The sequence below is a fragment of the Crinia signifera genome, chromosome 1, assembly GCF_055691185.1.
Source record: "Crinia signifera chromosome 1, ASM5569118v1, whole genome shotgun sequence".
Taxonomy (NCBI): Eukaryota; Metazoa; Chordata; class Amphibia; order Anura; family Myobatrachidae; genus Crinia; species Crinia signifera.
In genome coordinates, this window is record NC_139217.1 from 467,001,131 (window position 1) to 467,018,380 (window position 17,250).

The 17,250-nt window shown below is 46.6% G+C and overlaps 1 protein-coding gene across 1 annotated transcript in view; it reads right to left on the reverse strand.

The window, feature by feature from the left end:
- PIK3C3 (phosphatidylinositol 3-kinase catalytic subunit type 3) overlaps positions 1–17,250 on the reverse strand; it is a 156,039-nt gene that overhangs the window by 65,322 nt on the left and 73,467 nt on the right. Inside the window, exon 22 of the mRNA XM_083155365.1 lies at positions 1,816–1,984. Coding sequence (XP_083011491.1) covers positions 1,816–1,984 — 169 coding nt within the window. The remainder of the gene's footprint in view (positions 1–1,815; positions 1,985–17,250) is intronic.

The window sequence follows — 17,250 nt, forward strand, 5'->3', positions numbered from 1 at the left end:
TGGGCCAATCCAGACGTGTTCGTAAAGGGCCAAATTTGCCCCCTTCCTCGATGGTCGCGGTTTGCGGAGTTTCACACTCACCGGGCCTTTTATGCTCCAGGAGGGGAGGAATGGGGGCGGGTAGGCGGCTGGAGCAGGGGAACACCCTGCATTTGCTGGGCGTGCCCATAAAGACGTTGGTAGTTCCCCTGCACAGGCAGGCGTATCAATCTTTTTAGAGACTTTACTAAACTTACCCCAATGAGTTACCGACCATTAAGTGTGTAAAGGTCTTCGATTGGCCACATGGTCAGTGCGACAGCGGATCTACTGGATCACTGTATCCGTCAGGTGCCTACTCCGGCCTTCCAGCTGCATTTCCCAGGAATCTCTGCACAAAGTTACCACGCGTCTCTAATACAGCTGCGCATCTGTGTGCCACCATGTGGCCCGTAGCAGGTTATCAGAGGCTTTCTTGCATGTGCAGTATCAGTTTGCCAACCCCATGAACACCAGCATTGCATGGGTCTCGGAGCAGGCCCAATTAGGGTGGCCAATCCCGGGATCGGGGGGGATCCCGGGATTTGGCCCCAAAATTACAGGGAATTCAAACCCGAGATTGGAGTTTCCGGTCAGCGTTTGAGCTCGACCCGGTGTGCTGCGATGCGCATCGTGAAATGATGTCAGAGGTCACGTTGCGCAGGCCACACCCCCGCACCACCCACCTTGTCACAAAGCCCCCTCAGCTACATACACTGCAACGCTCCCCGGCAGCACCGCCCATAAAGCGAAATTGTGCGCAGTGGTTGGTTGGGGGGGGTGGCGTGGCGAGTGTAGTAAGTCCCGCATTACGCGTTCTCCTGACCTTTTCATACCCCCACTATCCACGCCGGCGTGGAGTTGATTTTATGAAGTGTGACGAGTGCACCGAGCCCCGCGAGGGGACGCGGAATACATGTAAAGTCATTTGCGTCCGCTCGCCACGCTTCGGGTTCGGTGGCTCGCGACACTTTATAAAATCAGCTCCACGCCGACGTGGATAGTGGGGGTATGAAAAGTTCCGGAGGACGCGTAACGTCCTCCTTTATTGTGGATGAGACGCACTTGCAGCCACACTCCCCCTTTGTGCAGGAGACTCACGCACTACCAAACCCCTAACCCTGTCGGCAGGGTTGCCATACCCTGACGCAATACCGCATCTCAGAAAGATGGAGCGCCTCTCCGCCAGCGCCCACATGAGAGGAGATCGTGCGGGTGCCAGCGCTGTGTGAGAGGCGCTCACTAGGCTTGCCAGGGACGCTGGGGACACAGCTTCAGCTCCCGGGGACAGAGCTTCAGATCCCGGGGACAGTACAGTGACTAGCTGCCTGACTGGGACTCTACGCTGACTACGCAGGGCTGCCGCGGAGTCACTACGCTGACTACACTAGGCTGACAAAATAGCTTAGCCTACGCTGAAAACGTATTACATCATGGAGTACAGCAACAGCTACAGGCTGAGTGTTGCTTGGAAGCTATACTGGAGGAACAAGTAGGTGGCGCTGCTAAATAAATGCTCAATGTGCAGTCTGTCTTTAATGGGATAGTGCACTCTCCTAATGCAATCATGGAAAGTGGTACAGTACTTGGGGGCTGCCTGAGGCAGAGGACACAATAAATTCACCAACACAGTAACTCAGACAACCTCACTTGTCATATCGCCTGTCTGGACCTACAGTAGGTATATACAGAGGTGGCACAAAACCACCAATTAACTACAAACTAGGGTTCTAAAGTGTGATCTAATTAGCATCCTATGCCCAAGCTTGGTGTGAAGTCCCAGCAATATGGCGTTACCTGCGCAGGTGTAGAAATGCGGTGTAACACTGCTTGCGGAAAGCCTGGTACTGTTCACTCTGCGTTCCTCCCATTCCTTCCACCATCTCCTTGTTTAGTTTCATGGGGGGTGGGAGAGGTTTGGGGTCTCTGCCCAGGATGTATCCAAAATCAATGTGAAACAATTTGCCTGTAAACGGAACGAGACCACGTTAATTACAATGTTTATTGTATTATTTATTATTAACACGAAGACCAGCATGTAACCCCTACATACCACTGATACATAGATCTCTCGAACAAACACCTACAGGAATACCCTTGAAAATGAAGTGGATACAAACATTTATTTTAACAAAAGGAACATTAAACAAAAACTTATTTTTTCATTTATATTTTTGCCACGTCTCCCTTTCACCACCGTCTTCCGTGAGGTGGAAGGAGACGTACAGGCGGTGGACGGAGAAGCAGAATCACCTCTGTAATCGAGGGACGTGATATTAAAAGATGCAGACACAGCACCAGAAACTAAACATCTGCTCCGCGAGCCTTTAATGTGCATTTAAGGTAATCCAAACACAAGCAAATTGCTTCCCCGGCAGTCGCCCTGCAGCATCGACGCCTCAGAATACTCACACCCTGCCTGAGACAATATTTACATTACGCCGACTAAAGTTGCCCTGGAGTCTGCCACAAAGTTATTGCCGCTTGTGTCAGCACTTTCAAATGCCACTGACAGCATCTGCAATGTACGGGACTACGGAGGCCCGGTCTCGTCGCCCGTCCTTTATAGCCAAATGAGACATTTATCTGACATAAGACGCCGCTTGTATAATTCATACCCTGTTCTGCCAGGCAGCGGGGGGACGTGTCATTCAATACACACAGAGCTGAATCCTTATTCTGGTCAGAGTTTAGGGGAGCGCATATCCATTCAGCGACATATACACCGATACAAAGGGGACCAATAAGGGCGAGCCGATGGCAGAGGCTAAAATCACTCAAAGTATTACGTGCTCCCGGGTCTGTCAGAATCGTGATGACAAGGGGGGGGGGGGGGGGTCAACTGCTTTGTTTCCTTCTTGCAGCGCAATGCATGTGTCGGTGCTGGATGGTTAAGCCAACCTGTACTCAGTAAGTAACACACAGACATTGCAGACAAAGTGCTCGCTGTTATCAGGAAATACCGAGCAACAACAAGAAGGAAGGATTTGCTTTCCCTATGCTTCAAATCAACATTTGGTAGCGTGCGTCCAAGGTCAGAATCTCCAATAAAATCAGGTATACAGATGACATGGGTAAGGTCGACAGGGTTGGACGGTCGACATCAACCACCATCGGTGGTAGACCCAATGACCCATACCCTAAAATCAGGCAGGGGCTAATCTCATGCTGTGTTTACTCTCCCATGGGTTATGTAAGAGATGGAAAATGTATTTCTACCCCTTAAAAACAAAAAAGTATTATCGGTTCTGCACGGAGCCTCACGCTGGTGTAATTTTAGGCTTCAAAGTGAAGGGTTAAGATTGATGGATCTAGACTACAGGAGCAGGACGGGAAGTGTGGGAAGTATGCAGGGAGGAAACCGAGTGCTGGCAATATAGAACTTAGATAGGTGCACTACCGTAGGTGGCTCCAGGGAGCTCAGACTGTATCAAGGGGTGCCGGACGCGGTCCCGACAGTCATTTACCCGACGTCGGGATCCCGACTGTCAAAACGCTGACAGACAGGTGCCCGACGGCCACCCGCTATTTTCCCTTGTGGGAGTCCACGACCCCCATAGAGGGAGAATAGAATAGGTGGCGAGCCACCGTGCCCGCAGCGAGCCCGCAAGGGGCTTTGTTGCGCTCACCATGCTGTCTGGGTCCGAGCAGCCGGGATCCCGACTTCGGGCTACTGACTGTCGGGATCCTGACTGTCGGGATCCCGACTGTCGGAACCCTATACCACACCCGACTCAAGAGCACAGGATAACCCGTGAGGCCATTTATTAAGTTCCAACATCTGCAATGTACTTTCTATTCAATCAAAATCGCACGGCTCCATGTACATATATATTACAGGTCTGTACTACAGTATATAGTTTTGCCTGCGCAATTTATTTTTATTCGATTTCGATGTCGCGCATCAGAATTGAGTCAAAAGCGGTGGATTTCGATTTGATTTTGCTTATATAAGCAAAAGCCAATAAAAAAATAGAACTGTGTTTACTCCGTATTACTCAGACTCTTCGTCGTTTCTGCTTCTGGGGATCTCTCTTTCTTCCAGAATGAGACCAGATAGAGAAGCACCACCAATCTGAAGAGGTCACAGAGCGCTGCTCTGCCGTCTAATAAAGAGCAACCCCGTGCATGGTCCGACTCATATGATGACAATACTGTGACAAGGAATCTCATACACTGGATCAGGATGAAGACATGGTCTTTGTTTTTGTAGCAGGTCACAGCATAGGCAAGTACAGTTACAGCAGGCAGCATACAGGTAATCACAGCATAGGCAAGTATAGTTACAGCAAGCAGCATAAAGGTAATCACAGCATACCAGGTACACAGCATAGGCAAGTATAGTTACAGCAAGCAGCATACATGGAATCACAGCATACCAGGTACACAGCATAGGCAAGTATAGTTACAGCATTGCAGCATACAGGTAATCACAGCTTACCAGGTACACAGCATAGGCAAGTACAGTTACAGCAGGCAGCATACAGGTAATCACAGCATACCAGGTACACAGCATAGGCAAGTATAGTTACAGCATTGCAGCATACAGGTAATCACGGCATACCAGGTACACAGCATAGGCAAGTACAGTTACAGCAGGCAGCATACAGGTAATCACGGCATACCAGGTACACAGCATAGGCAAGTATAGTTACAGCAAGCAGCATACAGGTAATCATGGCATACCAGGTACACAGCATAGGCAAGTATAGTTACAGCAAGCAGCATACAGGTAATCACAGCATACCAGGTACACAGCATAGGCAAGTATAGTTACAGCATTGCAGCATATAGGTAATCACGGCATACCAGGTACACAGCATAGGCAAGTATAGTTACAGCAGGCAGCATACAGGTAATCACAGCATACCAGGTACACAGCATAGGCAAGTATAGTTACAGCAAGCAGCATACAGGTAATCACAGCATACCAGGTACACAGCATAGGCAAGTACAGTTACAGCATTGCAGCATACAGGTAATCACAGCATACCAGGTACACAGCATAGGCAAGTATAGTTACAGCAAGCAGCATACAGGTAATCACAGCATACCAGGTACACAGCATAGGCAAGTACAGTTACAGCAGGCAGCATACAGGTAGTCACAGCATACCAGGTACACAGCATAGGCAAGTATAGTTACAGCAAGCAGCATACAGGTAATCACAGCATACCAGGTACACAGCATAGGCAAGTATAGTTACAGCAAGCAGCATACAGGTAATCACGGCATACCAGGTACACAGCATAGGCAAGTATAGTTACAGCAGGCAGCATACAGGTAATCACAGCATACCAGGTACACAGCATAGGCAAGTACAGTTACAGCATTGCAGCATACAGGTAGTCACAGCATACCAGGTACACAGCATAGGCAAGTATAGTTACAGCATTGCAGCATACAGGTAATCACAGCATACCAGGTACACAGCATAGGCAAGTATAGTTACAGCAAGCAGCATACAGGTAATCACAGCATACCAGGTACACAGCATAGGCAAGTACAGTTACAGCATTGCAGCATACAGGTAATCACAGCATACCAGGTACACAGCATAGGCAAGTATAGTTACAGCAAGCAGCATACAGGTAATCACAGCATACCAGGTACACAGCATAGGCAAGTACAGTTACAGCAGGCAGCATACAGGTAGTCACAGCATACCAGGTACACAGCATAGGCAAGTATAGTTACAGCAAGCAGCATACAGGTAATCACAGCATACCAGGTACACAGCATAGGCAAGTATAGTTACAGCAAGCAGCATACATGTAATCACGGCATACCAGGTACACAGCATAGGCAAGTATAGTTACAGCAGGCAGCATACAGGTAATCACAGCATACCAGGTACACAGCATAGGCAAGTACAGTTACAGCATTGCAGCATACAGGTAGTCACAGCATACCAGGTACACAGCATAGGCAAGTATAGTTACAGCATTGCAGCATACAGGTAATCACAGCATACCAGGTACACAGCACAGGCAAGTATAGTTACAGCAGGCAGCATACAGGTAATCACAGCATACCAGGTACACAGCATAGGCAAGTACAGTTACAGCATTGCAGCATACAGGTAGTCACAGCATACCAGGTACACAGCATAGGCAAGTATAGTTACAGCATACAGGTGTCACAGCATACCAGGTACACAGCATAGGCAAGTACAGTTACAGCATTGCAGCATACAGGTAGTCACAGCACACCAGGTACACAGCATAGGCAAGTATAGTTACAGCAAGCAGCATACAGGTAATCACAGCATACCAGGTACACAGCATAGGCAAGTATAGTTACAGCAAGCAGCATACAGGTAATCACAGCATACCAGGTACACAGCATAGGCAAGTACAGTTACAGCATTGCAGCATACAGGTAGTCACAGCATACCAGGTACACAGCATAGGCAAGTATAGTTACAGCATTGCAGCATACAGGTAATCACAGCATACCAGGTACACAGCATAGGCAGGTATAGTTACAGCAGGCAGCATACAGGTAATCACAGCATACCAGGTACACAGCATAGGCAAGTATAGTTACAGCAGGCAGCATACAGGTAGTCACAGCATACCAGGTACACAGCATAGGCAAGTATAGTTACAGCAGGCAGCATACAGGTAATCACAGCATACCAGGTACACAGCATAGGCAAGTATAGTTACAGCAAGCAGCATACAGGTGTCACAGCATACCAGGTACACAGCATAGGCAAGTATAGTTACAGCATTGCAGCATACAGGTAATCACAGCATACCAGGTACACAGCATAGGCAAGTATAGTTACAGCATTGCAGCATACAGGTAATCACAGCATACCAGGTACACAGCATAGGCAAGTATAGTTACAGCAAGCAGCATACAGGTAATCACAGCATACCAGGTACACAGCATAGGCAAGTATAGTTACAGCATTGCAGCATACAGGTAATCACAGCATACCAGGTACACAGCATAGGCAAGTATAGTTACAGCAGGCAGCATACAGGTAATCACAGCATACCAGGTACACAGCATAGGCAAGTATAGTTACAGCAAGCAGCATACAGGTAATCACAGCATACCAGGTACACAGCATAGGCAAGTATAGTTACAGCAAGCAGCATACAGGTAATCACAGCATACCAGGTACACAGCATAGGCAAGTACAGTTACAGCATTGCAGCATACAGGTAGTCACAGCATACCAGGTACACAGCATAGGCAAGTATAGTTACAGCATTGCAGCATACAGGTAATCACAGCATACCAGGTACACAGCATAGGCAGGTATAGTTACAGCAGGCAGCATACAGGTAATCACAGCATACCAGGTACACAGCATAGGCAAGTATAGTTACAGCAGGCAGCATACAGGTAGTCACAGCATACCAGGTACACAGCATAGGCAAGTATAGTTACAGCAGGCAGCATACAGGTAATCACAGCATACCAGGTACACAGCATAGGCAAGTATAGTTACAGCAAGCAGCATACAGGTGTCACAGCATACCAGGTACACAGCATAGGCAAGTATAGTTACAGCATTGCAGCATACAGGTAATCACAGCATACCAGGTACACAGCATAGGCAAGTATAGTTACAGCATTGCAGCATACAGGTAATCACAGCATACCAGGTACACAGCATAGGCAAGTATAGTTACAGCATTGCAGCATACAGGTAATCACAGCATACCAGGTACACAGCATAGGCAAGTATAGTTACAGCAAGCAGCATACAGGTAATCACAGCATACCAGGTACACAGCATAGGCAAGTATAGTTACAGCATTGCAGCATACAGGTAATCACAGCATACCAGGTACACAGCATAGGCAAGTATAGTTACAGCAGGCAGCATACAGGTAATCACAGCATACCAGGTACACAGCATAGGCAAGTATAGTTACAGCAAGCAGCATACAGGTAATCACAGCATACCAGGTACACAGCATAGGCAAGTATAGTTACAGCATTGCAGCATACAGGTAATCACAGCATACCAGGTACACAGCATAGGCAAGTATAGTTACAGCAAGCAGCATACAGGTAATCACAGCATACCAGGTACACAGCATAGGCAAGTATAGTTACAGCATTGCAGCATACAGGTAATCACAGCATACCAGGTACACAGCATAGGCAAGTATAGTTACAGCAGGCAGCATACAGGTAATCACAGCATACCAGGTACACAGCATAGGCAAGTATAGTTACAGCAAGCAGCATACAGGTAATCACAGCATACCAGGTACACAGCATAGGCAAGTATAGTTACAGCATTGCAGCATACAGGTAATCACAGCATACCAGGTACACAGCATAGGCAAGTATAGTTACAGCAGGCAGCATACAGGTAATCACAGCATACCAGGTACACAGCATAGGCAAGTATAGTTACAGCAAGCAGCATACAGGTAATCACAGCATACCAGGTACACAGCATAGGCAAGTATAGTTACAGCAAGCAGCATACAGGTAATCACAGCATACCAGGTACACAGCATAGGCAAGTACAGTTACAGCATTGCAGCATACAGGTAGTCACAGCATACCAGGTACACAGCATAGGCAAGTATAGTTACAGCATTGCAGCATACAGGTAATCACAGCATACCAGGTACACAGCATAGGCAGGTATAGTTACAGCAGGCAGCATACAGGTAATCACAGCATACCAGGTACACAGCATAGGCAAGTATAGTTACAGCAGGCAGCATACAGGTAGTCACAGCATACCAGGTACACAGCATAGGCAAGTATAGTTACAGCAGGCAGCATACAGGTAATCACAGCATACCAGGTACACAGCATAGGCAAGTATAGTTACAGCAAGCAGCATACAGGTGTCACAGCATACCAGGTACACAGCATAGGCAAGTATAGTTACAGCATTGCAGCATACAGGTAATCACAGCATACCAGGTACACAGCATAGGCAAGTATAGTTACAGCATTGCAGCATACAGGTAATCACAGCATACCAGGTACACAGCATAGGCAAGTATAGTTACAGCATTGCAGCATACAGGTAATCACAGCATACCAGGTACACAGCATAGGCAAGTATAGTTACAGCAAGCAGCATACAGGTAATCACAGCATACCAGGTACACAGCATAGGCAAGTATAGTTACAGCATTGCAGCATACAGGTAATCACAGCATACCAGGTACACAGCATAGGCAAGTATAGTTACAGCAGGCAGCATACAGGTAATCACAGCATACCAGGTACACAGCATAGGCAAGTATAGTTACAGCAAGCAGCATACAGGTAATCACAGCATACCAGGTACACAGCATAGGCAAGTATAGTTACAGCATTGCAGCATACAGGTAATCACAGCATACCAGGTACACAGCATAGGCAAGTATAGTTACAGCAAGCAGCATACAGGTAATCACAGCATACCAGGTACACAGCATAGGCAAGTATAGTTACAGCATTGCAGCATACAGGTAATCACAGCATACCAGGTACACAGCATAGGCAAGTATAGTTACAGCAAGCAGCATACAGGTAATCACAGCATACCAGGTACACAGCATAGGCAAGTATAGTTACAGCATTGCAGCATACAGGTAATCACAGCATACCAGGTACACAGCATAGGCAAGTATAGTTACAGCAGGCAGCATACAGGTAATCACAGCATACCAGGTACACAGCATAGGCAAGTATAGTTACAGCAAGCAGCATACAGGTAATCACAGCATAGCTCAAACTCTTCTGAATGCTCCAGAGGTCCCTACCATAGACCACACCCCGACCTATCACCTGGGCAGCTATTCCACCATCAGGAGCAATGGCCCTCTGCTCTGGAAGCACTTTTATTAGGAAGCCACAGGTGCTGCTAATCAGCCCAACCCTGATCACATCAGTTTACTTGCAACTGCTGCTGCTCTAAACCCTGGACTGGATCTTCCACATTACTGTCATGTGTAACGATGCTGTCCCTGTCACAAATCCTCATATAGGAGGACAGGAAGGAAATGTCACCAGTCCTCCGCCAAGCTGCAATTCCCATAGGCTACAACACAGACAAGGCTCTAGGTATGTGTGGTGTGGCTGCCTTGGATCATTAGGTCTCTAGCATGTAGGTCGACAGGGTCATTAGGTCGACACAAGCATTAGGTCAACAGTCAAAAGGTCGACATGTTTTTTTTTAATATATATATATATATATATATATATATATATATATATATATATATATATATATATATATATATATTGTCCCGAATTTCGACACTGAAACGTAGCACCGCCTCCCCACACTCCCTGTGCTCGCAATGCTTCGGGCTCGCTGCGCTCACACACTATTTTATTCTCCCACCACGCCCTAGTGGATAGTAGGGCATGAAATACCGCCTGTTGGCACATGTCGGCTGAAAAAAATATATGTGAAAACCCCATGTCGACCTTTTGACTGTTGACCTACAGTCATGTCGACCCAATGCCCATATCCCATTGTAATATCTAATTCAGCACCCTATTACTTTACCACCGATGTAACAGCTATTATCAGTGCCTCTCACCAATACGACACTTATCATTAAACACTTTAACCGCTCACTAGTGTGCATACTTGCCTACCCTCCCAGAATGGCCAGAAGGCTCCCGATTCGCATCAGTGTTCCTCCGCCGCCCCCCCCCCCCCCTCCAGGTTGTGCAATGCCTGTAATACCGGCGTTTCACATTGGGGGAGTGGCCATGCTGATGCCACGCTACCACCCAAGGTTCGGTTGTTGAGCAACGCCTCCTGCCACACCCCTTTTGCACTAACGCGCTGGCCCCTCCCGCTGCTTCCTCTAGCTGGCTGCCCTCTCCCAAAAAGGACAGCCTAAAAGTAGGCAACCCTGCTATTGTGGTGTCTTGGGGCGGTTGGCCCATGCTGACTTGGGGGGCCCTGTACCCTGGAATTGAACCTTAGGTTTAAGGACCCACCTGATGATGAGGCCACCGCAGTGGGTGGGCCCAGATATTTTTGGACAAAAATCTTGCCAAGTGCCTCATTTTTGTTCTATAATAAATGGCAGCGCCTATCATTATTATGGGTGTGGATTGTTAGCTCTACACCAACTAGGTCAACATGGGTCTAGGTCGACATGTGTCTAGGTCGACAGGACATTAGGTCAACACAAGCATTAGGTCGACATGGGCAAGGTCAACATTCAAAAGGTCGACATGGGGTTTTTCGCAGTTTTTTTACCTAAATGTCAACAGTCGACATGGACACAGTTTGAAGTGCACCGCATCCCCTCGCATCGATCGATTCGCTCGCGATTCTTCGGCCACTATTTTATATTCCCTCCACGCCCTAGTGGATGGTAGGGCATGAAATATCGCCTGTCGCCACATGTCGGCTCAAGAAAACAGTGAAAAACACCATGTTGACCTAATGCTTGCATCGACCTAATCACCTGTGGACCTAAAACCATGTCGACTTTGTTGCCTGACGACCTAGTGGTGGGACCTAAGATTGTCCCAGCTAGAAATGAGATCCATATATGATCTAAAAACCCTAGAACCCAGGGGGATGAATATGGATTTAGAGTTGAAATGTTTTTTTTATAAGGATATGTTCTCTTCAGTTACTTGTATAATGATATATTTCTTTTGTTTGCTTCCCTGTATGTGATCCGATGAGTGTTTCAACTCTATTAACTGAGGAAGCGTCACCACAGTGATCCGTAATACAGACGGCGAATAGAGGAATGCATGCGTTTCAATAGAGCGGAAGAGAATGAAGGGATACCTTGGGATGCGTTCCACTGAGATCGGAACGTCATATCCACCCCAAACTGAGAAACAAATGGGAGATTGACGGAGTACGATACGTCACTTCCGCATCGGAACGTACGAGCCGCACACCGGTGCATTATTTGAACTGTATGAGTCGGGAAATATGGAAATATCTATCAAATCTCCGATGCTGTCTATTATGTAATCACTGTATATCTTCCCCGCTGATTTAAACCTGCATGTACTTATGTTGTATTTTTCTGTATTACTGGAATGATTGGGTGTTAGAAATAGCACTGTCTTATTGTATTAGAACAGAAGTACCGGTGAAAGTCCGGTCCAGATTTTACAAATTACAGGTTTTATGCTAATCAGAGCAGGTATATATACCTGCTCTGTCTCCTTCTCCTCCATACCTTGAAAAAGGGCTACAAGTTAAGCCCGAAACGCGTTGGTAGGAGGACCAATATCCAGGTACTTTGGGGATCCAGTGTCTATTTTTTTAACATCTCACAGACACCCACTCTCTTCCCTAACCCGGGTGAGGCAGAGGTGGCAAGGACGCTGTTTCCTCTGGACCCCAGTAGTGCTTGGCTTTTTTAGCTTTTATTTTTAAAGATTTTATCGTTTTTTTTTATTGTATTGTCTATCCGTTGTGACCCAAATAAAAGTGCCTTTTTTCAATCACTTGGATCGTTGATGATTGGGACATCCACTGCTGTGAAAGAAACCTTTTGAGGACCATAGGGCACTGATATAAGGTGAACTCTGATCCAATTGGCATAAGAGGCTGGATAGACCGTATTAAAGATACCTTTATATGCCCATAGGGCACGGCAGAGAGGTCAGTTGCAGGGGGTGATATCCCCCCTTGGTTTTCATCATCCAATATATACTGACCATTTCTACCTTGTCTTTGTTGTTTTTTTGAATTGGTGGAGAAACGTCTACTGATTGGCGTCTGGGAAAGGCAGACCATCATTTACATGCAGACAGCGCAAGTGTATTCACCATTGTGTACAAATTGGATCGTGGACCCAATACTTGTTGACCTAGTTGGTGTAGACCCAATAACCGTATCCCATTATTATTGCTATTAGCAGTACTTGATAACTAGAGTGTAACTACAAGTCTCAGCATGCTGTGGGTGAGAATGCAGATACTGTTTGAGCCTCTAGAAGCTTCGGCGCTATGTCATTATACGGTGTGTATGGTACAGATAACAAGAGACGCAGGACATTAATCTGCTGCTTATCGGTGGTAGAACTGCATCAGGAGAAGTGTATTCCAGGGTCTATCACCCAGATCAGAGATCTCTATTATATGAGGAGCACATACTGTATATAGCTGTCACCGCTTCAGAATAATTACCAGGGTCACATTGCTGCGGAGTCGCTGCACATTACCCTATTCCCATAATGTATCTCTTACGTCTCCTCAATAAACATTACACGATATCATCTGCCATCATGAGATATATAAACCACAAGCAACTGAGAGCCAACGGCTATATATACTAGTAAGCCTGCCCGAATCAAAAGCTTCGAAAGCTAGCCAGCTACCTTCTGTGTTTGTGCATGTGTGAGAAAGAGATGTAGGGGGAAATTTACTAAAGGAAATTTGTAAAAAAATGGTGTATTTGTATTTAGAAATACACTTATTTTTGACATTTACTATCCCGAAAATACGGCAATTCGTATTCGTATTGATAGCACATCAATACGAATTGCCGTATTTTCGAGATAGTAAATGTCAAAAATAAGTGTATTTCTAAATACAAATACACCAATTTTTTTTTACAAATTTCCTTTAGTAAATTTCCCCCGTAGTTTCATTCTCTGCCAGCAGATTATTTATTATTTTATTATGAGTTTCTTATATAGCGCACACATATTTCGCAGCGCTGTACAGAGAATATTTGAACATTCACATCAGTCCCTGTCCCAGTGGAGCTTACACTGTATATTCCCTGCCACATGTACACGCACGCACACACAACTTACCTGTCTATTTTTGGATTGTGGGAGGAAACCGGAGTACCCAGAGGAAACCCACGCAGGTACGAGGAGAATATACAAACTCCACACAGTTAGGGCCATGGTGGGAATGAAACACATGATCTCAGCGATGTGATGCAGTAATGTAACCATTACACCGTCCGTACTGCCCCAGATGGCAGTGTTTTGGAGACTCACGGACACTAAACTTACATACATACATTCGATGTTTACTTATAAAATCAGCGACTGTGTGCCTTTTATTATGCATGGCAATAGACGCTGCAGCGGTACCTACTACTGGAAGCCGGTGGGAAGAGCTAAGTCTCTGCAGATTCCTTGTGGGTGGCATGGGATCTGCAACACTGCCTCCCACATATGTCCTCCACCTGCTACTAGATCTCTAGTGTCTGTCCGGGAAGGCAAAATGCCCAACGCTACAAGGAAATGCAGATTTCGGGAGCACTAGTGCAGTAGCCCCTTGGCGACGAGCACAAAATCCCCTGGAAAGGAGCATACTGTATGTAACCCCTGGCAACAAGCACAAAACCCTTAATCAGGTCCTGGTTAATCCATGTATACATAACATTGTTTTATTGAATAATTGTGCCTGAAAGCACCTGTTAAAAATCCAGAAACACGCTTCAGCTTACACCAGACTTCCTGCAAATAACGGATCTTCCTATGGAACAACTGTAACAATCTGACCGTTTCCACGGTTACATGTTCTGTAGAGGATGAATCATTCAGTCACAACCTTTGTCTAATAAAGGTAACAGTGTGTTGCTGGGTTTTGCGCAGGTGGAACCACAGAGGTACTACTTGAGAGTAATAATATTTACTAGATAAAGTTATAGTTGCATTGAGGGATTACATAATATTGCTTACTATCTTATCCCCGACAATAGGATTTGTTGGCAGTCTTTTGCGGGCCTACGGTAATTCAATTGCGGGCCTACAGCAAATTGGTAACCTACGGATGGGCCAATACGATATAATGATATAGCAATACACAATATACTGTAACATGTTAGCGAATGGCATCGTCCCACCTAATACGCAGTGCCCCAAGTGGGACACGTAATGTATGCAGCGATGAACTGGTGGCACGCACTATACAATGGTCATTGTGATGCTTTGCGGAACCCAAGTGAGGCCAATACAGAGGTGTCCTCATACATCTATACTTTCTACTCCATGTGGAGCTGAGCGGTGTAGCGTCTTCCTCACCCAAATCTGCATATTAATCACATTGTGGTGCAACAAAACTGCTTCACGAGACTGCGCCGATTAAATTGACATGCAACACTTTTAGATCTGTGTCTGAATCTGTATATGAAGGACGATGGAAACCTGCGTGTAAACGTTCTGCATCGCAACGCTTAGTATATGGATTCAGAAACTCAGTCGCACACAATGGGCCCTGATTCTGGTGTGCAAAGCAGCAGTAGTTCTCTGCTTGGCAGTCTTGTGAAGCCCCCCTCCCCCCCCCCCCCGAATGTCCTCGACACTCTTCAAATGGATGTTTTTCATAAACATCTATTCGCAGGCTTGCGCGCGGGCCCGGAAATCAATTGATGTTCGCCGACCATCGAATGTTTTTTTTTGTAGTGCTCGCAAATCCAAGTCAGTCTTGGCTGACATCGAATTCCCCATGCAAACGTACAGGTGAGTTTGCAAACCAGAATGAGGGCCAATATACAGTACAAGTGTCCCATATCCAATTAGTCGTTGCCGTCTCATAAATGAAATGAGTCTCGTCCCGATGTGATTAAGACGCACATTCGGGATAAAGCGAAGAACGACGAGGCGTACAGAAACCTCTGGCATCGTGGGTAGGATAAGCCATACTTCCATGTGTTTTTGTACACTAGCAGGCCTGTAAGGACATGGAAATAACCATTAATAATCTTTATTAACCTGACATATAATACAGTCCGTCGCCCCGACACGCGCGGCTAAGCCAGTGTTTGCAAATATCACCTTTATTGATGCCACTCAAGCACCAGATAGCGGCCCCGGAATGTCCATTACCACTTAGGTGGTTACAATAAACAAATCAATGAGAGCGCGGCGTGTCAGGTACTGCTGCATCAGCCATTCACATGGTAATTTGTGTGTGTCAGCAGCAAACAGACTCTCGTCGTGACATTCCTTGTCCAAACACAGCGCCGACTGAGCCGCCTCTGATTACGTGCGCCGACCGCTGTATCATCCTAATTGAGTAACCCTTATACAGTACGCGTGAGGAATTCGGGAAGCAAACAGTCAAACGATGCTGTTAAACCGCTCAAATGAATAACCGCGATAAATAAGAGATTGGGTCAATGTTTGATTTCCACCTGACCAGATGGGATTTTCATATTTCACGGAGAGAATCAGAGTGGAGCGTAGAGGAGGATTTGTGAGAACATTCAGCGGCCATTTGTTGAGGAGAGTTATACGTCCTCCGGGGACGCGTCTGACAGGAGAGCAAATTAGTGTCTGATTACAGGTTATATATTCATTCTCTCTCGCTGGTTGCATTGATGAGCCGCAGTCATTTAGCCGTATGGAATATCTTGTAATGTGTCAAAATGTATTGATGAAGCCTATTCAGAGAGCAATCAAGGAGGGACGGGGAAGCTCAGCCGCCAAGCTGCTCATAATACAGGAGAGATGACATCTATATGCGTTACGTCAACCCGCCTTAGGTCGACAAATAAAATGGTGAAGGTCAACAGGGAAGGTCGACACAATCATTAGGTCAATAATGGGAATGTCAACAGTCAAAAGGTCCACGGTTTTTGAGCCGACATGTGCCGACAGGTGGTATTTCATGCCCTACCATCCACTATGCCGTGGTGGGAGAATAAAATAGTGTGGCGGGCGTAGCCATTGTCAACCTTCCAACCGGGTCGGCCTATTTCAGGTGTCGACTTTTCAGCACAGGGTGGTCCACTATCGCCCTTTTTGGGGTGCAAACAGCCCGCTATCCTCCTGTTCCTGGACAGTCGCCACCCTGAATTTTGAGTATTGCAGTGGTCAGAGGTTACCGCAATGCCTCCATGATACACAGAGGAAGTCACTTTCCACCAACGCCCCGGAACTCGCACTGCCAGCCGGCCGGCCCGCACTTGTGCAAGACATTTTATTTATCTGATCCCAACAGCGGCCAGGGGGACCTGCAGAATAACAGCATGGTCTATACCAGCTACAGACCAGTACATGAGACTGATGTACATTTTATATTGGGATTCAGAGCTGCTCACTAGGCTGCATATATTCAGAGCCTACTGACCAGGATAGCACCGTCCCTGGGAACACACGCCCCTGCCGGCTGGATCCCCTCACTGCGCATCCACCCGCATAGAGGAGAGATGGTCACCATCAAATTACAATTCACTGAGGCCATGTGACATGATGTGAATTACATGCTCATTGTCCAGAGGAGTTTACATACCCGTTGCCATGGGCTGGATTCCATGCTCATTGCTCGGGAGGGATACATGCTCATTGT